The following is a 22,009-nucleotide window of genomic DNA, read 5'->3' on the forward strand; positions in this document are numbered from 1 at the left end:
TACTCTTTAAAACACTAGGATATTGTTAGGTAAAATTTGCCACCGTTTAAAACTGCACTAAAGTTTCACAGTTTTAAAAACTGCATCCTCTTGAAACTAGAAATGCTACAAAATTGATTTCATTTAAATTTATCCTGAATGCTTGTAAATTGGTATCCAAACATTTTTTCACCCCCGTGCTCTGGATAGCAAAAATTATAGGGGTTTAAGAGTCCTTAACTATTTTATTAGTCTTACTGTCAGCCCTGCGACAACTGAGAATCTGTAGCCATTTTACCTTTTGCTTTCATTGTGGGGTTTTTTTTTTTGTTTGGTATTTTCAGATGTAGAAGGAGGGAGGGAGAAGTGCTTGAGCTGTTTCAGTTAGCTATAACAATTGCAACTGTGTGAGAATCAAGGTCAATGTTAGAAAAAGTTTTGGCGGGTTGAAAAGTTGGGGGAGAGCCTGTGTTTTAGAATAATTGGTGAATGTGATTTATGACAGCCTTTCTGGGGTGGGAATTACAACTTGTTACTTTGTAACAGGGGGGAGGGAATTTTAGTCTTGGGTTCACCTATGTAAGTGCCGATACTTTGTTTCCTAAATAAAATGTTCTTTAAGGAAGAAATCTTTGCCTTGAAGTTCTTTTAATTGGTTTTCATCTATTGGAACCATGACACTTACAGTGTTTTGTAATATTTGCTTTTATTTACATATACAATACATAAATTTTGCACATATGAATGTTTCTTTCCAAAATACTATTTAATTACTAGGTTCTTTAGGGGTCTTACACAAGAAAAATGCCTCCAGAGCTCTGACCAAATTTTCCCATATCCAAGTACATCTGAAATTTTAATTCACCCAAGCATTTTTTTTTCTTTCCATTTTAATTAGCTTATTTTTAGGAGAAGATAATCTAGGTGAGCCAAGCTTCACATTCTTTTAGGGCAATTAACAATGGTTATAATCTGTAACTACCGCATTGAAGTGAAATCATGGACAACTTTAGGCAAGAAAATCAGGATCTTTTATAACCAGAGCTCATGGATTCTAGACAATATCCAGAAAAATTATTAAAGAAAGATTTGATTTACAAGTTAAAAGCAGCAGAAACATTTCTAAGAAAACAGCACATTCATAAGATTACTGTGGAACCAAAGCAACTTATAGAAATAATTCTGAACATCCCATGAAGTTCAGTTTGTAATGAAAAAGATTTGTTTCTTGTTAAGGCAATTCAAACTTCTCCCAATGTGGAATCTGAATCAAAGATACACTAGTAAATTAATTAATAGGAGAGTTTATGAAAGGAGACATTATTTGCACATAGTTGGAACTCAAGATAATTTTAGGTTATTAAAAGTAGTAATATTTTGTAACTATTTTCACTGCATAGTGCTTTAGAATGGGAAAGGAATGCCTACACCGTATCTAATCAATAGGCAGGTAGCTGATCTGCTATGTAATTATGGAATCTCATTTATCCTTAAAAATATGTGTTATTTATCTCAATCCTACAAAATAGAACAGACCGGTTTACTCTTTCTCTCCTATTTAATAGATGTTCCTTCCTCCATCTCATAAACAATTAAGACTATTTCAAAAGGGATATGGTAGAAGATAGCCATCAGGGAATTCAAGTGTTGAAATACCTTCTGTCGATATTTATGCTTGAATTAATTGAATAGCACTAACTCTAGTCATTTATATTTCAGGTTACTGCAGATGTTTCAATAAAGGATTTAAACTAAAAGCTTCAACTCTCCAGTATTTTGTAGCAGTCTCTTTTATAATGAATACCATCACGTGAGTAGCAATTGAGAATATGTTTCCATAGAAACAGAAACAATTATCACCAGCAAAGTTCTTGAAACTCCTGCACATTTAACTTTCCACGTAGGAACAAGATAAATCTATGTCTGAATTTTGTGCATGTCTTTTCAAATAGTTAACCAACTATGCATTTTCCTGAGATTATAGTTATGTTTCATGTTTTGAGTTTTGGTGTGCTTTTGTTTGAAGGATTATGTAACAGATTGCCCTGATATCAATTTATCTGCCTATTATTACTTTTATAATAAGACCTCATCGTCAATCATTTTTAACAAGACATGTTAAAAGGCCATGACAGTAATGTTATATTAGATTGGGAATGTCATGCTTCATGTTTCTAAGGAGTAGTATAGAAGAATAGAAGGAAAATGAAATATACTGTATGCTTGAAAAGCTCTTGCAATAAAGATTTTGATAAACAATAAATAAAAGTATTTATTTGGGCTCTTGAATACACTGAAATGTTAAAACAAATATGTAGTCGTTATCAGATTTTTTTCTGATTTTTAAAAAATTTAAATTAAAAAATTAATTTGTAAACTAACTGAACTTTTTAGTGTATGCTTGTGGAGAATTTGAGTTAGTGCTGTCCACAAAGGATTAAAATTTACAGAATGAGTGGCATGGTGGGGCAATCAAAAATCAAGATCTTTTATAACCCGAGACCATGGATTTTCCAAGTTTATTCACATTCAGACAAAAGCCTGAGGTTTTACTCATAACACTACACTTGTCCTCTTGCCCATTTTGACAAATCTTCCTGTAGACACTCATGAACCTATCCACCCATCCCTTAGCAATTATAGAATGTACTAATGAAGTTAGGAGTTTTTTTAGTATATTCCTAGTAAGAAATGGTTTCTTCTGTAAGGTTGAAGTTGAAATTATATTCTTATTATTTTTTAAAAAAAGTTGTTTGATACTTAAAGAACAAATTTCAGAGTAAATGCAGTTCATTATCCAGACAATGTTCTAATAAGTTCTTACTCCCTACTCAGCAAACAGAATGAGAGAGATATGAACTACAGTTTGGTGATATTTTCCGGTGGAATATTTCCCCTCTTCTGAGCTTGTACCAAGAGGCAGCATGTTACAGCTACTATGTAATCCATTGTCATTTTCAGAGGTCAAAGTTAAAGTTGAGATTGAGTTAAATTTTCAACAAAAATGTTTCATATCAAGTATCTTTGAAGTAGAAGCAAAAGTTAATCTTTAATAGCCCTTTCAATCTTCAATGCAAAACTTATATTGCATGCAAAAGCATCATATTCCATTGTCTTAAATACAGATGCAGATACTGTGCTTTTTAAAATATATTCCCACCTGAAACATGCCAAAATAGAACATTTTCCTACCAAAATCCTTTTCTGCTCTTCCTTACACATTTACAATTGTGGTTGTTTCAGTTGTGGGTCCTTGTTTCCCACTTTTTCCATATCTGCTGTATTTACTATTGTTATTATGGGATCAAAATCACATCAACAGTATGTCTAAAATGAAAAGAAAAATGGCCTAACACTAGAAATGAATTGGGATGTATTACTGTACATGTCTCCTTCATGGATTACTGCCTTGTCATGGCGAAGGGGCTTACGTAACCCAATGAAGCTATGAGCTATGCTGTGCAGGGCCACCCAAGACAGACAGGTCATAGCAGAGAGTTCTGACAAAATGTGATCCAATGGAGAAGGAAATGGCAACCCACTCCAGTATCTTTGCCATGAAAACTCCATGAACAGTACCAAAAAGCAAAAAGATAAGACCTGGAGGAATGCTGTCCATGGGGTTGCGATGGGTCGGACACGACTTCGCAACTAACAACAACAACTGTACATGTAATAATCCTTGGCCCTAGGATGAGTTTTTACTGTGAGTGAATTTACTGCACACGATAAAGAAGAATGCTAATAGCATTTGAAGTTCCATTATGTTTTCTTCCTCTTTGTCTGCCATGATAACCATGAACATTAGAAATCCAGTGGGAGAAAAAAAGAAAATGTATTCCTGTTACATGGAATATGAGACAAACAAGAAAACATTTTTGAGTGACATAATGCTTAAGGATAAGGCTCTGAAAATATATGAGTACATTTCTCAATGCACTGTGGTTATAAAGTTTTGACACCATATTCCACAACTACCTTTTTTCCACAAGTTCAGTATCTCTTGTTATGCAAATACATTTTATGTGAGGTTTTGGAGGAATGCAACTTTAGTATCAAGAGAGAGATAACTAGACACATTTAGAAAAATGTTTAAAAGGAGAGACTTCTGTTGCTGTGTTGCGGTGAGACAGATGCAGGAAGGCAGGGCTCTGGCTTCCACGCCCAATTTCACCCTGCTGCGGGGCCTAAAAGGGCCTAAAGTCACCCCGAAGAGGCGATGAAGAAGGAGGGATGCCTCGTCGATCACGGAGATCAGTATTTCCATTCAATCCGAGGAAAGCCCTCCAAACCGGCAGGGGAAAGACTGGCTACATTCCTCTGGCCAGCCATTAGCTGCTGACAACTGAAGAAGAAAAGCACTAATTAGTATCGTAAACAGCATGTTTGGAACTGGGTGAGAACATTGATCCTCTCTTTACTATTTTACAACTGAATTTCCTGGGAAAGGCTCCCAAGAAGCTAAAACCTCCGAACGTGAACGGAAGCGACCTTTTAATTTCTTTTATGGGAGACAGAAATAGATAATACTGAAATGGAAGTAACATAAAGCTACAGCTTTGATAAATTTGAGAATTGAGATAATTGTTAAGATTTTCTCCTTGAAAAAAAACATTGAGGTAAAATATAAGAAATCTATCCTTTGAATTAAGAGTGGAAAATGGATTTTGAATGACATCTAGTGGTGGATTTGAGTATAGCACTACAACTAGCTTCCTGGCTGCTTGGTGACTCCTAGCTTAATGGAGAACAGCTGGCAATAAAGGAAAATATTTTGGCATACTTATCACCCTGCTCTTCTTGGATTATAAACATTGAGCTTGGAATTTTAATCTCAAGAATTACTGGGAGAGAAAGAAAAATTGACTCTTGACTAGGTCTGGCTGGGAGAGACTTTTGAGCTGTTTTCAGGGTGGTTGAACATTTTGACCACTTTGAACATTGTGGATTACAACCTTGCCTAACCGACAATTCTTGGACACCTGAGACAAAAAATTACTACAAAATATTGCTTTTAAGACTGGACCCATATTATGGAACCTATTGGATCTTAATAGTGATCTTAATAGGATCTCCAGGAATGATGCCTCAAGAAAAAAAACACCTTTCAGAAGAGGATCTCCAGGAATGATGCCTCAAGAAAAAAAAACACCTTTCAGAAAGAAATATACTCTATGCTACAACTAATTCACCAAACAATTGTTGCACACAAAGAAGACACAAAAAGAAACCATAATGAGACTAAAAATAACTCAGATAATATAAATGAACAAATCTCCAAACTAAATCTGCAACTAGAAAATTTCCAGACAATGACTACAAAGTATGAACAAATAAACCAGAAATCAGAAGATGAAGCAGAGGAAATGGACTAGAGACAGAAGAGATAAAAGAAGGGAAATATAAACTACCATATACATATAAAATACTGCAAGACGTAGCCATAACAACAAAAATGGAAAAGATGCTGCAGTCTGCAAAACATACCTGATGATAAGGAAAAAGATTTTAAAAAATGGAATATAGAGCTCTCAGGGGAAATGTCACAACTTGAGAGACAAAAAATGAAAAGAGAAATTGAGGGAGAAGAAAAGTGGGAGTTGCTTAAAAAATATAAATGGGCGGAATTCCCCCCAAAAAATATCCTACCTAAATTGTCTTCCTCATGCCAAGCAACTTTTACAAAAACAGAAAGAAAATTCCTGGGCAATTTAATGGCCTTGGCTTGGAAAGCTACTTGACAAAGAAAGAAAGCGAGAGTTAGATTTAAAAAACAGAAGACTTGACCTATTAGAGGGGTCATTACATGTTTAATATGTAATTAAACATGCTTAATTACATGTTTGAATATGATTAAAAGATATAATTAGACTTTTATAATGAAAGATATGATTTAGAATTAAAATAGCATTCTTTTTTTCTTTTTTTGTTATGGGAAATATGAAAATAAGGGGATGGCTGGTATGAATAAAACTTTTAGTTATATAAATGTAATTAATATTGAGAAAATCATAACTGACAAAGATATTGCAAATATTAATGGGAAATTAAACCTTAATAAGAACATGAAAATCAGGATATTGATTTATGAATTGATATTATTGTTAGTTGTAAAACATGATGAGGATGTTTATATCTAACTTTCTATACATCAATAGTAACAAGAATTGTAACTGTGTAATGAGGGGAAAATGGGAAAAAATATGGAGAAGAAAGGAGGATCAGGGAAAAAATACTGGACTGTGCAGTACTGAACAGATTTATATTGAAGAAGTTAATGTTAAATATGTGAACCCAAACAACATGTTGTTTACTAAGCACTAAAGATTATAATTTTGAAAAATCAATAAAAAAAGAAAAGAAAAATGCTTAAAAGGAAACCAAATGTTATCTACAGTACAATTCTAACTGTGAAGTTATCTTACTTCAGCATACACTACACATTCTGATTTACAGTGGAAATAAGTTATCTTTATTTATTATATTTATGCCCTACCTTTTTAATTTGTATAGATCAAAGTAGCACCACAGAGCCTCAATAACTCTGTGAGTTAGGCTGGGCTGGGCTGAGAGAGAGTGACCAACCTAAGGATACCCAATCAGCTTCTGTGCTTAAGGATGACTTGAGCTAAAAGTTTCTAATCCATTTTAACTACCACTTTATTCAACATTCATTAATTACCTGCTTATTTAGTAGCTTTCATCTCTGGAGCTCTCAACACTATGAGTGAGTGTCTTTCACCTACTGTTTCCCTCCTTTAGCTTCACTGAAAGCCATTTAGAAAGATTGGCTTATATTTTCAACTAACAGCAGTTGTTTTGTTATGTAAACACATGGAAATGTAGATAGCTTTAATTATAAACAAGCAAAGAGTTTTTTCTCTTGAATTCTAAATTATGTTTATTATTGTAGTATGTCACTTAAGAGTTGCCTCAGCAATGAGGGTAGCTTATACATTGATTAAAGAAATTAAAAAATAACTGAAAAATAGATTGCACACCAAGTTGAAAGTGACCATCACTCACAGATCAGATACAGTGGTTAGATACAGATAGTTAAAAAAGGAGAAAAATACACTCCATATTTTGCAGCTGCATAACAAGAAAGTGGGGAGAAGTACATGAATGTGAACTTAATTCACAGAGGTTGCACTTATATGGCACACTTAATTGTGTTGTTTAAAAGACCAGTATCTTGTGAAAATCAAATAGTTTTATACAGTAGTTTTGTAAGTATCAGACCATAAATAGTTCTAAAATATTCTAAGATAAATTGCAGTTTACTTAATCAGAGCATATTGTACAAAATCAAGGCCAGTTTAACTCATCCTTCTGTCTTTGGAGCATAAAGACAAGAATCTAAAACAATCCTGCAAAAAGCAATATTTCCATCTTCATTTTTCTTTTAATTTTCATCCCTCCTTGTGTAGCAGTAGCATCCCTCCTTGTGTAGCAGTAAGGGGATAAAAAGAGAATGAAGATGGTGGCTAACCTTCTTCTTGACAAATTGTTCACGGTTTTCATCATACCATAGACACTTTAAAATCAGCCCCCAGGAGCTGTTAGCTGGGAGCAAACCACCCCAACATGGTTTTTCATATTTCATTAGGTCAGTTAATTGTTTTCATCAATAATGGTTCTCTGGATCACTGGGCAATTATTTTTCCCAAGAACTGCAATAAACTCAGTATGCTGAGTCATGAAAATGCAGCCATATTTTAGTATTAGTATTAAGACTATTAAGACCAGCCAATGTCTGTACTAAAGATTTCACCACTGACATCAAAGTCTGTTATTTTGACTGTACAAAACATGAGTATCAAAATAATTCAGCTCACAGTAGGAAGTCATTCAGATAAAATTCAACAAAAGTTCACCCTTCATCTATCTGTCTCTCTTACCATATTGCTCATGATTAAATAATAAATAAAATGTAATGTAAATATATTACTACTTTGAATTTCTGGCAACCTCCTTACTTTTATTATTTATACTGTAACTGAACTACGGAAAGATCTGACACTCAGACTAAGTAAATGTTAAGAGGAACATTCAAATCTCTCAAGCAAATAAGCTGTCATATAGCCAAAGATTTTCATTTCCTAGTAGTATCATTTTAATTGAGTATAACTTCTACATAGCAGCTTTATTTTGACAGTTATTGATAATAATTTCATTTTTCTTTTTTAATTTTGATTTAAACTTTTTTAACATTGGAAAGCCAGGCATATTCTTTATATGTTTTCAAAGGCTATGCTGATAAAGAGAATTCTGAAAGTCCTAGTTGAAAGCCATTAGGTGAAGTTTTGTGGTGAAGTCTATCTGTAGCAGGAAGGTTGCTAGGGGGAGGGGGGACTATTTTCAAAACCGAATAGTTTGCCTATAAGAACAAATTCTGCCTTGCTGAATAAACTTCCCTTTCTTTTCTTCTGCCACTCTTTGTGGCTTTATTATCCTTGCCTCTTCTTGTATTATCTCCTGAAAATCCAAAGCCAACCAAATTGGAGTAGGTGCCTGATTGAGTACTTTACTCAAAGAATCCCGTAAGACATACAGCATTCCAGATGATCTTTTTATCCTGACAATGACATAGCTCATCTTTCTGCTTTTGTGACTCCGTAATCAAGAAACAAAATCTTCTCTAAATTTCTGCATCCCAGTTTTGTTTCTTCCTCTAACTCAAGAAGTCTGTTTTTTCTTTCTCTAGTAACTTGTGTCATTCTTCTAATTATTCCAAAATTAGGACATTTCACAATACTTTTCTTTAGTGTGATCTGTTACATTGCACTAAAGAAGCATTTTTATATATTTCTAGGTTGCTCCACGAGTTGTTATCTTACCATATTCAGCTATTCAAGTAGCTCAAGTCCTCCATCATGTCATTTCTGCCCTGCATGAAATACAGCTACCTAGGCAACTATTTGCTCATCCATCTAGCTAGCTTCCAAGGAACTAGAGTTGTGTTCGCAGAAGATAAATGCATGTAACATGCTGGAAAACAGAAAAGCAGTATAGCTTGCCACCATGAACCTTAGAATTCTGCATCTCAAATAAGAAAGTACATTTGCTATCGTGTGTTATCTAACACTGTGCTTTACTGAGGCAAGAAATGCAAATACCTATGAGATGTGGTGACAGGAAAGCTGTGGGAGTCTTGCATTCTAAGTGCTAAATACCCAGAACTCAAATAATGGACTATTTTTTACTGAAGAGCCAATATATCAAAGAGTAGGTGTTGAGATTCTGATAAAACACAGATATCTCTGATGTCTTTTTAGAGGAAAGAAATCTACCAAGAATTAAACAATCAGAATTAAACAATTAACAATAGAAACACTAACAAAAGTTTAGTAAAGGCTTTGCATAGAGCCCCAGATGGAGATCTGGCCGCTCTATCTTCCTCCACTTCTTTCTCTAGTATGAAACTCCATACAATGTGAAATCATCAACCTGGGGTTGGGAGTCAAAATGATGGCATGTATGTCATGAAGTCTTTGTCCAAATGGTACATTTAAGGATGTAATAAAGTCAGATGCAAATACATAAATCATGATGCACATGTTGTCCCACTTGTTCTCTTTTCCAAGAGTTAAACTGACCTCTTTTCCTAATGTCCTAATGTATTTTATTACCGTATTTTATTTTTATATCTTACTACTATGTTGTGTTTATCATATGTTAAATACATTATGTATAAGATTTGCATTGAATTTATATTTTATATTCCCAGTTAATAAAAATATTACATAAATTGATTCTCAAAATGTTAGAAAAGGACATTTCAGGTTTAGAGAACATTGTTCTCAAGGGCATCCTAGTCTATCTTTAATATAAAGTTCCTATAAATGAATTCAAAATGTACATACAGTGAGCATGTAATAAGAGATATGCATTAACCATAATTCCAAATAAGGCTGTACCACTGTATAGAATTCATCTCCAGATATAGAATTGGGTAGCTTTCTTGTACAGAAAAGGAACATTTTTGCAAGATGAATTCTTTTGAATTTGCCAAATGCAAATCAAGGTGCTGGTCGCTTTCTATAAAGTCTTACATGGCACAGGGCCTAGTTTCTTAATGGACCATCTATCGCTCACAGTATCTACCCAGATGAGTTCAATCTAGCAGGGTTTCAGGTTCCATTAATTAAACAATTCTGTCTGTCTGGACCCCAGAAATGCACCTTCTCTGTAGTAGTACCTGCCCTCTGAAATGATGTTCTCTGGAATTAGGTTCTCTCAATTCGAATGGCTCCCATCATTCTGGTGCTTCTTAGGGCCTTAAAAACCTGCCTTTTTGCCCAGACCTTTGGAGAGAACAACTGCCACCCTCTCTTCCCTTCTGTTCCCTTCTTTGTTTTTCTTTGCCATTATTTTCTTTTATCTTGTGCTGTTTTTATGGGTTTTATGTTGTTGTTCCTTGTTTTAATTTTTTTTAACAATTATAAACTGCTGGGAGTGGGACAGTGTATAAATTTAATAAATTATTATTAGTAATAGTAGTAGTATTTCCTGATATTTCATTAGATGCATAATCCCAAACTGCAAAAACTGTAAACATATTTTAGCAGAAAAAGAAATTAGTTTGTATTAGTTTTGAGTGACTTATATTTAATGAAAAGATCCCTTTCTGATCCTTTCCCTGGAAAAGAATGTGAATAGTGACTATCTAAAAGAAGTAGCTGTGATTAAAATCATATTTAGCTATATAACTTGCTACCTGGAGTTCAAACTAAGACATAGGCAGCAGCTCAGTCTCCTGGCTTTTTATTGTTATGCAAGAACCTCTGGATCAGAAGCCTAAGTGGGGATGGGAAAAACTAAATAATTTGCTGTCCATTCCCTCATTCGGCTATTTGGACTACAAAAAACAAACAAACAAAAAACAACCCCTTGTTTCTTGTTAACAGAATCTGTCCTGGCAACAGCAATTGCAATTGTGCCTCCCTTATGGAGCACAACCCCTAAGGGGTAGAGGTCAATCCCATTAAGTCCATGATTGGACTCCAGTTCAGATGATGCTTATTTTTTAAAGCACATAATTATCAGCTACAGATAGACATCCACTTACAATTACAATTGAGCCCAAAATTCCTGTTGCTAAGCAAGACAGTTGTTAAGTGAGTTTTGTCCCATTTTAAAAACCTTTTTTGCCATAGTTGTTAAGCAAATCACTGCAGTTGCTAAGTGAGTCATTAAATGAATCTGGCTTCCCCCCATTGACTATGCTTGTCAGAAGCTGACTGGGAAGATTACAAATGGTGATCATATGACCCGGGACAGGTGACTGTCATAAATACATGTCATTTGCCAAGTGCCACAGTGTTGATTATGTGACCATGGAGATGTTACAGTGGCCAAAAGTGTGAAAAATGCTCATAAGTTGATTTTTCCAGTGCCATTGTAACATCAAACAGTCACTAAATAAATGGTTGTATTACTTGAAGTTTATTTCTGAACAGAAATGCTGTTCGGAATAGGCTCCCTTAAAGTTAAAACACTAGGTTCGTGATAATTCTGATTTTGTTTAAGGACAGGAAGAGAATATAAACAATTAGAGAAAATGTCATAAATCATATAATGCACATAAATCCACAATTTATAATTCTAAGAATGATTAATATATAAATAAGTTTGTCTCATCTATGTTCATTTTAAATGAAGCAGAATTGCTAATATAATATAAATGAGATAAATAAAACATACAATTCCCCTCTTGACTAGGCTGAAAACATATCTCAGGAAAAGCTAGACCTTAGAAGAAATACCAATTATTTCTTAAACAACAGTCTATTAAATCTGGTTATATCATTTGTTTGAATACACAAGGTATGTTAATAAAATGATTGTATAATTTTAAACCTCTTTTATTATTTTGGCAGCCTGTAACTTAATATGATTGCATTGTTTCAGAGAAAATCAAGTATTTAATCGGAATGTTGTAGTGTAAGCCTTATAATTGAATTAAGAATTTAAAAATCACATGGTTGATTAATTCACACAGCTTCAATCATAAGTCTTGTGCATGTAAATAAAGGAATTACATAAATTCACAAAGCCAAAAGAACAATTTTATTTAAGATATTTTAGTTAGTCAAATTAATTTGGAAAGTAGTGAATGATTTAATTCTAGGTAGGTTTACTTGGAAATGGCCTACTTGACTAAATATGCTTATTTAGGCTATTATTATTATTATTATTATTATTATTAGTAGTAGTAGTAGTAGTAGTAGTAGTAGTAGTAGTAGTAGTAGTAGTAGTAATGTTGGAAGGGACCTTGGAGGTCATCTAGTCCAACCCCCTGCTCAGGCAGGAAACCCTATACCATTTCAGACAAATGGCTGTCCAGTCTCTTCTTAAAAACTTTCAATGTTGGAGCATTCACAACTTCTGGAGGTAGGTTGTTCCACTGATAAATTGTTCTAGCTGTCAGGAAATTTCTCCTTAGTTCTAGGTTACTTCTCTGTTTGATTAGTTAGGCTACATAATTATAATTAATTAATTATTAATTAATTGCATCAAGGGAATTTTGAAGTTATTTTTTCTTATGTACACACTTACTACTACTGCAAGCTTCAAGAAAATAACAGCAGCACACTGTACATCTTTTGCTTTCATTTCTTCAATAGGGCAACAGACTATTGGATAGCATGAAACTTCAGTTTGCTCTATTATTCTGATGTTAATGCATTTCCATGTGATAATGATCTTTTCTAGGGAATCTAGTTAGAAGAAGAACCTTCTCTAACTTTGTGCTCTTCAGATGACACTATCCTGTTGCCAGTCAGCAAAGCTATCCAAATGGTGGGAAAGTATTCCAGAACAATCTGGAAGGGAACAGATTGTGGACAGGTAATGTGGATCAATTTCATGCCTGCTTAGATAACTGCATTAGTGGGCCAAAGCGTATGATACATAACATTCAAACATTATTTGTTGTATGTAAAGCTGCTATTCCACAGCACCATTTTCCACAAGCACAATAATAACAGATAAATAACCTACAGTATACTTCTTTAGAAACTGTTCTCAAAAGTAAGAAAAAAACACATAATTCTTCCCTTCCATAGTTGACGCCAATAACAGAATACATCTTCTATATGAGATTGGCACTATTATTGACACAACTGAATTCTTGAGGCTATAAATGCCAAGCACAATTTATAGGAAATGATATTACCCAGACAGTTGGCTCTAGGATAATATACTTAATTTTAAGATGGACCATGGATCAAATTTAGAGACTATAATGACTCTTTTATCTGCCCTAAAATCATGCCAAAAATCCAATTACATTTAACAAAGCCCTGATCCTACTGTAGAAGGACTTAACTAAGCATACAGAAAACCTATTTTGCTGATTCAGTGTTGGATTCTTGACAGCCTTGTATATACTTTAGAAATAATGGGGGAAAACATTCATATCAGTTTATGGTACAAACCTTGTTTTATAGAGACCATGTAATAGCAATATCCAGAAAGCTACTTAGTAAGGCAGAGCTGCCAAAAATTATACGCAAACTATTACAAAGTTTAATGCCAGCATAGTTTTCTCCCTATAGGTGTTGGGATTAAAATTCCCAAATTTCCCATTCAGCATGGCTAACATCTCAATGAGATAAAAGAGGAGGCAAGTCTAATCAATTTTTGACTTTTCTGAAAAACTGGAAAGCAGGAGGAGAATTTGTACAATACATAAACTGTGAAAAGAATGTGTCACTGCTTCACATCAAAAAGCATATTACAAAAAGTACCTGAGAATGTTTTGACACCCAGTGGCGAAGGACATTCAGGACACGATTAGTGGCTGCACGACATATTATGAACTCCTTATCCCATGTTCGTTCAGAATTGTTAAATCCTACACATTTTAAAGGAGATATACAATAAAATCAAATCGATTAGATGAAGAAAATTATCAAAGTAAAATTCTTCACAGTATAGCTTCATTGGATAAAACAATGTTTTAAAAATTATTTTCATTGTTGACATACAAAGAATTTTGAAAATTTTGGTTACACACATACATTAAATGATACAACATATTTGCAACTACCGAAAGAGAATTTCCTGCATTTATAAACAAAATGTTTGACTGAATTTGCTTCATTTTTCTCTATAATTCTGAATATTATAAACTGAATTCAATATTCTATTATAATATTACACAGTAACATGTGGGTCAGTTTAAAACAAGCACAAGTGCAATTTTTCAAGAAAAAAAGGGGGGGGCTAAGTTCATTGCTCATAACCTATTCCTTGCTACTCACTCAGATTTGTAACTATCTTGATAGACATACATGCAGCTACTGAATCAGTGTAGGGAATATAGCTAATATTCCCTATACCAAATAATCTCAAATTCTCATTGTATGATTTTCTCCAAAACTGCTAAGAGGCAGGCTCAGGAGCATACCTAATGCTGTCAAGGAAGTTTTTTCTGACCGTATCCAAGCATGAACTCCTACTGGTAAATAGTCTTTAATATGCCAGTTCTTTGTGGTTTCAAACATTGGTAGTTAAGGATCAAATAATTAAGGGTAACAATTTCTTTAATACATTAATGTAATTGCTTGCTCTCAATATGTTGCTTCTGTTAATAACGTAACCATTTGCTTTATGGATCACTGAAGTCTCTGATCGTTTTTCAAAGGCAGAGTCATGCAGAGGGTATTAACAGTAATTCAGATAGCACATATTTAATATAAATTGAATAAAGGCAGGGCTTTTTTTCTCATAGAAAAAAACGGAGTTCTGGCACCTTTTTTGGATGGAACCTTGTAAGGTAGGCAAGGCGGGTTGTATGACGTGTGAGTTCTGGCACTTTTTTTTTTTTTTTTAGAAAAAAAGCACTGAATAAAGGCATTATCTAGCCACAAAATCCAACCCAGATTAAGGCTGGTTCCAAGATAGCCATCAGATGATAAACTTGTGTTTTCAAAGCAACAGTGCATTATAGAATCTAGCAGATTTAACTGCAACAATTCTATAAATGCATAGATTATATCTATTTCCCATAACTGGTCCATTTTCCCCAAACTAATGTTCAAGATATGTGCCAAGAAGCAAGGGAAATAATATGCTGATTGTCATTCACATGCAACCATTGCATTCCTCACATCTTTTAATAACCAGAAACACTAAAGCTGAGTGTCCACGTGAGCACTTAGTCTAAATATCCCCAAACGTTTGATAGGCAGATGCTATAGCTACCAGGCTTCACTCTATTTATAGCATTTAAAGCTGAATGTGTATATTGCCTGGGTCTATAGTTTTCTTAGCAAGATTTCAGAATTAGTTTACTATTGCCTGCTTCCTAGCGCTGAGAGAGAGTAACTGGCTTCACGCTGAAAGGATGACTAGAACTCATGTTCTTCTGTTTTTAGCCTGACGCCTTAGCCACTATACCAAACTGATTCTCTTAAAGCTGAATAGACATATGTAAACAGTTTCATATGCAGGGAAACTTCAAAATTGTTTCCATATTTAGAAAAAGAACACTCCTTTCTCCTTTTCTCAGATTTCCTACAGTTGGGATTGGATGGACTTATTCTACTCTTGGAGAGAAAGTTTAGCTTCTTTTCAGCACCTACTATGACTGATTTTAAAGACACTTGAAATGTAAGAAACTTTCTGCTACTTATTGCACTGCTTGCAGTACACATATTGTGGTCATATTACACAGAATCAGAGGTGGGGTTTTCTGTGTGCATGGCTCTATCATTTAGCTAGGGACTAAACAAGCCAACTTTCAACATTTTCTAGTTTTATGATGAACCTCCATCTAACTTTCTGTGAATTATTCAACATGATAAAATCAAAAGTACGCAAGTTGAATGCAATCTTAATGGTTTACTTTGAAGAAGATGTGCCAACTTTGTACTTAATTATTATTGGAGTTGATAGTCTTAGTATGCAAAAGGAAATAAAGGGAATCCTGAAAATGTCAATCGTGTGCTATATGTGTAAACTAATTAATAAAAGAGTCTTAAGTCAATGTCACGCAGCTACACAAATTTATAGAAAGCTACTTAAACATATTAGTTATAAAAACATAAAAAAATAAAAATAACCACTACAGTTATCAAGGGCTTGAAAGAAATGTTAAGAAAATGTTAATTTCCTGCCTATAAACTAGGGATATCAGTGCAACTCTGTGACAACAATACTTAAAGCAAGTGAACAGAAGACAGTTACATTCAGAATGTTTCAATAAAATAAGCTTAGTAGTACAGACACAGGACACAAACAAAACAAATATTTCTTCTTTCAACTGCACATATCTTGCATACTTAATTCCTACAAAATTTGATAGTTTAGCTGTGGTTATAACAAGAACTTATATTTAGGACGCTCAGAGCTATCAGTTAGTACTAGATAAGGCAATTATAAATGTAGCTTTTACATACAGTATACGGAAATAGATTTTTGATTGTCAAAACATGTCAGGACTAGAGATGACAATCTCTGTTATTGGTTCACTATATTTGTTTGTTGTCCGGTTCCATCCAGGTGATCATTGTTCAGATTCCTGTTCCACTATATTCTTAATTAGATATAGCAAGACAGTTTTACAATTTTAATTCCTCTTACTTTCATTCATTTATACAGCCACCAGTGGGAAAGAATGTTGCAATGAAGAAGAGTGTTGATAACATACTTGTTCCTGTTTTTCTAATAAATTTCTAAGGAACACCCATCAAACACCACTTTTTTGAAAGAATTAATAAACGTCTGAAGTATTTTTGAATAGCCATTCCAACCACAGGACTAAAGTACCATACCTATGAAGATGTGCAGCATTTTGATTTTTTGGTTTTATACTATTGTTATTTGAAACTGCAATTCTTGTTCAAATTAATGTTAAATCAATCGAAGAGACACAATGAGTCATAAAGGAATTTATTTTGCTCACATAAATAAGAATGCTCCTTCTGTCAAAACAGAATGAATCTTGACTAATCCTGGGTTTCCATAACAGCTTTTCATATGAAGATGGGCAATTGAAATTTTACAAAAAGGCACTCCCTGCACTGCTGTTGAATGGTACAGATACATTCTCAAGAGTCTACATAGTAGAAAATATACACATTTGAGGGATTTAATTATTCTTTGTCTCCTGCTTCTTCTGCATTAGAATTTACTTATTTTAAAAACGCTTCTCTTTATAAAAAACAACTGTACAGATTTAAATACATATAAAGCATAAGTTTATTTAATTTTAATTAACATGAAAAGTAAATGAAATGAGTTTTTTTTTGTCTTGGCTCTACCACAACTCTTTAGAGCGCAGACTTTATTATGGGGCAAGAACAGACCATAACTCAGATTTCTAATGTAGTAATGTAAAGAAACCTATGCATATTTCCAGTATAAATTAGAATTCAGAGGCATTATTAACAGGTATCATGTCTAATGTAAAGTATTATTGGTCTCCTAGGATATCTCAAGGACATCCAGGACAACTTGGTCCCATCACCTGCTGATGCTTTTAACTGAAGACCGGAGGACTAAATCTGGAACTTTCCTTAAATGCGCTATCACTAAACTACATCACCTTTCCTTATAAAAGGAGATATATTTGTTAACATGTATTTATCAACAAGAAGTCCTCTTTATCTTTCTCAGATAACTGTAACTTTAATTCAAGGTTATTGCTTAATAATTGCTTAATAAAAGCTTCATAGTGTGATTTGCCAGTCTGAAAGAAAGCATTTACCCAACCATTTGACAGAATTGCTAAGCAACAGTTCTCCAGATTCAAAACAGCTCTTACTTCTGAAACAAAAATAGAATTCTATTCAAATTCATCACAGTTTGTGAAAGTTACAAGGAAAATATATGTAGATGGCTATATAATTTACAGACAGATTCAGTCTTTGCATCTCAGAGAGATGAATATTTGGAGATAAAACAATACACAGATTTTTGATAAAAAGTAATAGGAAGAACATGCCAAGTACAGGTTCATACTTAGCAAAAACTGCAGTCTTAATAACAGAAACATTGTTCAGCTTGATTCTTGCAAAAATAAGATATTGAAATCCTAGCAACTAGGCAGATGTTGTTTGCATCATTTTCTTTATCCGTGTTAAATATTTGCCCGAAGGGGCATGAAACAAAACAACATTTGCAAATTAGTATAGTCAGAAGAACTTATGTATTTATGTAAGAAAATAAGCAAACAAATACCTTACTGTAATCCAGTGATGGCGAACCTATGGCACGTGTGCCAGAGGCAGCACTCAGGGCCCTCTCTGTGGGCATGCGCGCCATGCCCGGGAGATACATCCCTAGCAGAGCCAAGCTTGCCAGTGATGCCAATACTCATGGCAACTCCACAAGGAAAATCAGTTATCATTATTTTTCAGTGGTTTCCCATAAAAGCATCGTATTTTATAATTTTTCCAAAAGTTTATTTTTAAATTGGAAATGCAATTCAAGATTTATTGTAGCAGCATCTGTGAAGATATCAGTTTAAACTTGGGCTGTAATCCCTATTATTTCCATCCCATTCAGTCCAAAAACTGAAGAAACATTAGATGTTCTGATAATTCTCATTACAGATTAACAAATTCTTCTTTAAAATCAAATTTCATATCAGGTAGAATAAATTGGTTTGTCCTTAAATCCTGAATTAGAAACTTATCATGCTCATATGTCCAGTTCAATTCAAATCAGGGCTGATTCACATAGATCAATTAGTAATCTTACCTGGTGGACTTCCATGACCAGCTGCAGCTGTAGCAATAGCAAAAGCAGAAGCAGGAGAAACAGAACAATGACCATTGTCAGTCACCTGTACTGCAAGGAAAATAAAAATAAATACAACATCAGCTGACATTGTTTTATAAATTAAAAACACCTCACTTCACATTGTTTATAAATAAGAATCCATTTGAATATCTCTGTGCATACTTTATAGATAGATAGATAGATAGATAGATATCTCTATCTCTATCTCTAGATAGATAGATAGATAGATAGATAGATAGATAGATAGATAGATANGTCCGGATCTCGGGGGGTAGTTCGTTCCAGAGGGTGGGGGCACCCACAGAGAAGGCCCTCCCCCTGGGGGTCGCCAGCCGACATTGCTTGGCCGACGGCACCCTGAGGAGACTCACTCTGTGGGAGCGTACCGGTCTATGGGAGGGAATCTGTGGCAGAAGGCGGTCTCAGAGATAACCAGGTCCGATGCCATGGAGCGCTTTAAAGGTGGTAACTAACACCTTAAAGCGCACCCGGAAGGCCACTGGCAACCAGTGCAGCTCGCGCAGCAGCGGTGTTACATGGGAGCGACGAGTCCCTCCCAACACCGCCCGCGCGACCGCATTCTGGACCAGTTGAAGCCTCCGGGTGCTCCTCAAAGGGAGCCCCATGTAGAGAGCGTTACAATAGTCCAGGCGGGAGGTGACGAGAGCATGGGTGACTGTGCGCAAGGCGTCCCGGTCCAGAAAAGGTCGCAATTGGTGAATCAGGCGAACCTGATAAAACGCCCCCCTAGATAGATAGATAGATAGATAGATAGATAGATAGATAGATAGATAGATAGATAGATAGATAGATAGATAGATAGATAGATCTTTGCTTTGAATTTTAAAATTATATATCTTTCTTTCTCTTCTGCTTCTGGAATACTGAATTTAATATTTTTCATTGTTCCCCAAAATGAATCAATTTATAGAATCTTACTGTACAGTAAGAGTACCATTGTCAAGCTCTACCAAGGCAGGCATGAATTTGTTTGAATTTTCCAGAGTCTCTATACAGTATGTTTAGTCTCAATCTTTATGACAACTCAAAATGGAATATTTCTACTCCAATTTCATGACTTTGAGGAGTATACAAGAATCTCAACAAGCAATCTTGAAATAAGTTAGTATAAAGAAATAAAAATAAACAAAAAGGTGTCATTAGGAATCAAAATATTAAGAGCCTATTTTAAAAGGAAGATTTTAAGGCCCCCCCAAAAGCATGTTTCCATAAAGATGGGTCCACCATTGAGAAGTTTTGCTTTTGGACTATACCTCTGTAACCAAAGCAGGCCTACATCTAATGACTTAACAGGATTCCACAACTTTATGTTCTTTAGGCTCAAAACCATACTACTCTCTTCCCAGGTTTCCTTCTGTTTAACAGTAACCTGGTCTTTTATTTTCCTGTTTGTTAATGCCTGTTACCTGTCCATATTCTCTATATTACTGTAATAGCTACTATCAAAACTCTTAATAATTATAATCCAATGTATATGTGTGTGTGTGTGTGTGTGTGTGTGTGTGTGTGTGTATACATGTATAGAAGGAAGGAAGGAAGGAAGGAAGGAGGGAGGGAGGGAGGGAGGGAGGGAAAGAAAGAAAAAGAAAGAAAAAGAAAGAAAGAAAGGAAGGAAGGAAGGAAGGAAGGAAGGAAGGAAGGAAGGAAGGAAGGAAGGAAGGAAGGAAGGAAGGAAGGAAGGAAGGAAGGAAGGAAGAAAAAGAAAGAAAGATAATGCCAAGGTTAGGGTTATTGTTAACTAGTGAAGCTATCCTATTTATTCTCTCTGCAGTTTCCTTAACAACTAGTTCCTAGCTTTTCCACTGGATTAGGACATCTATCTACTGTATGCCTTACATACAGAATACACTTATTATTAGGTACAGGATAATTTTTTTCTTCCTAACAATAGTAGGTATCTTCCTCACACCTGGTAGCCAAAATGTGCCCTCAGCTTGTATCACACAAATCTGTCAGAAGATCGAAATTAATGTTTTTCTCAAACAAATGTACATTTTGTTCAAAATATTTCAGAATATATCCTCACAGCTGAATGGAAATTTATCTTACTGCCAATGTCAATAATATTGAATGGTATTATTTCCATTTTTTTTTCTATATATTGTGTAATAAACGAACATTTTAAAAACAGTAATTAATATCCTAGAGGGGAAAAAATTAAAAAAAGAGAAACAAATTCAGGACTAAGTGATTTACACAAGAGTTCAAATCCTATTGAAGTAGCTTAATCCCATGCAGCAGTGTCCTGTAATGAAGTCAATATTTTCATATTACCTCCTGTCTGCCGGTAACGTAGATGTCGTGGAGTTGAAGGGGATCTGCATGGAGACAGCTCAGGAGGATCTACTGTTGAGGCACTTTCTGGGATAGGATGATCAACTGGTACAGATTCCAAAACTCCTGCTATTAAAAAAAACAAAAAACTCTAGAAATATAGGAAACATACTAAACTTTTATTCTAAAAACTTAATTTTCAGAGTGCAGAAAGAAATGATGGAAACACACTTTGAAAATGTATTTTGTACCTGGGCAGCATAGAGCCAGCATTTATAATTCCACATATAAAAATATATCATTGAAAGAAAAATATATTTCAACAGATTTTTAAATTGGTGAGCACAATATCAAATAATGCATGGATCAACTGGGTGTATGTTGTGTGTGAGGTATTCGATTGATACAAATTGTGATAAAATTGCAGAGGTTTCTATTTGAACACTATTGTTCAATAATTAATCACTATATTGGTATAATTTTGACAACCATATTATCCATGTGGCAGTGCATACTTAAAGAAGTTGCATCATTTCTTGGGTTTGCACAGCATCCATGCAACCTAGGGAAAATACATTTTTGGATTAAAGAGGTGCCACCACAAGGTACTTTGAAGTGGACAAAGGTACAATGTCAGCATCTCCTTAACTCAAATCAACAATTCAATAATAATTTAGGGGAATGTGATACTGTACAGTTGGAAATAGCAATGTTGGGGGGGTTTTGCACCAGTTCTAATGGTGCATACAAAACCTCAGAATCCAGGTTAAAGAAACAAGGAAGGTATTTGAATTATAAGACAGCTTAATGAAAAGAAAAAACATGTAGCTCACTAGAATTTATTGTTTGCAAAACCATTTTAGTATTAAATGTTAACTGAGAAAAGCTTTTCTTTTCAGTGTTGAGATTTGATTTAGTTCTACCTTTATGAAAAAAAAATCCCTTCATCTATCAAATACTTCACACTAATATTTAAAAT

At 34.4% G+C, this 22,009-nt stretch overlaps 1 protein-coding gene across 1 annotated transcript in view; it reads right to left on the bottom strand.

The window, feature by feature from the left end:
- RASGRF2 (Ras protein specific guanine nucleotide releasing factor 2) overlaps positions 1 to 22,009 on the bottom strand; it is a 76,100-nt gene that overhangs the window by 10,790 nt on the left and 43,301 nt on the right. The window contains exons 16-18 of the mRNA XM_029283904.1: positions 21,031 to 21,159; positions 18,694 to 18,783; positions 13,734 to 13,840 (exon numbers count right to left, since the gene is read on the bottom strand). Coding sequence (XP_029139737.1) covers positions 13,734 to 13,840; positions 18,694 to 18,783; positions 21,031 to 21,159 — 326 coding nt within the window. The remainder of the gene's footprint in view (positions 1 to 13,733; positions 13,841 to 18,693; positions 18,784 to 21,030; positions 21,160 to 22,009) is intronic.

The sequence above is a fragment of the Protobothrops mucrosquamatus genome, unplaced genomic scaffold, assembly GCF_001527695.2.
Source record: "Protobothrops mucrosquamatus isolate PMUCROS unplaced genomic scaffold, P.Mucros_1.0 scaffold272, whole genome shotgun sequence".
Lineage (NCBI taxonomy): Eukaryota > Metazoa > Chordata > Lepidosauria > Squamata > Viperidae > Protobothrops > Protobothrops mucrosquamatus.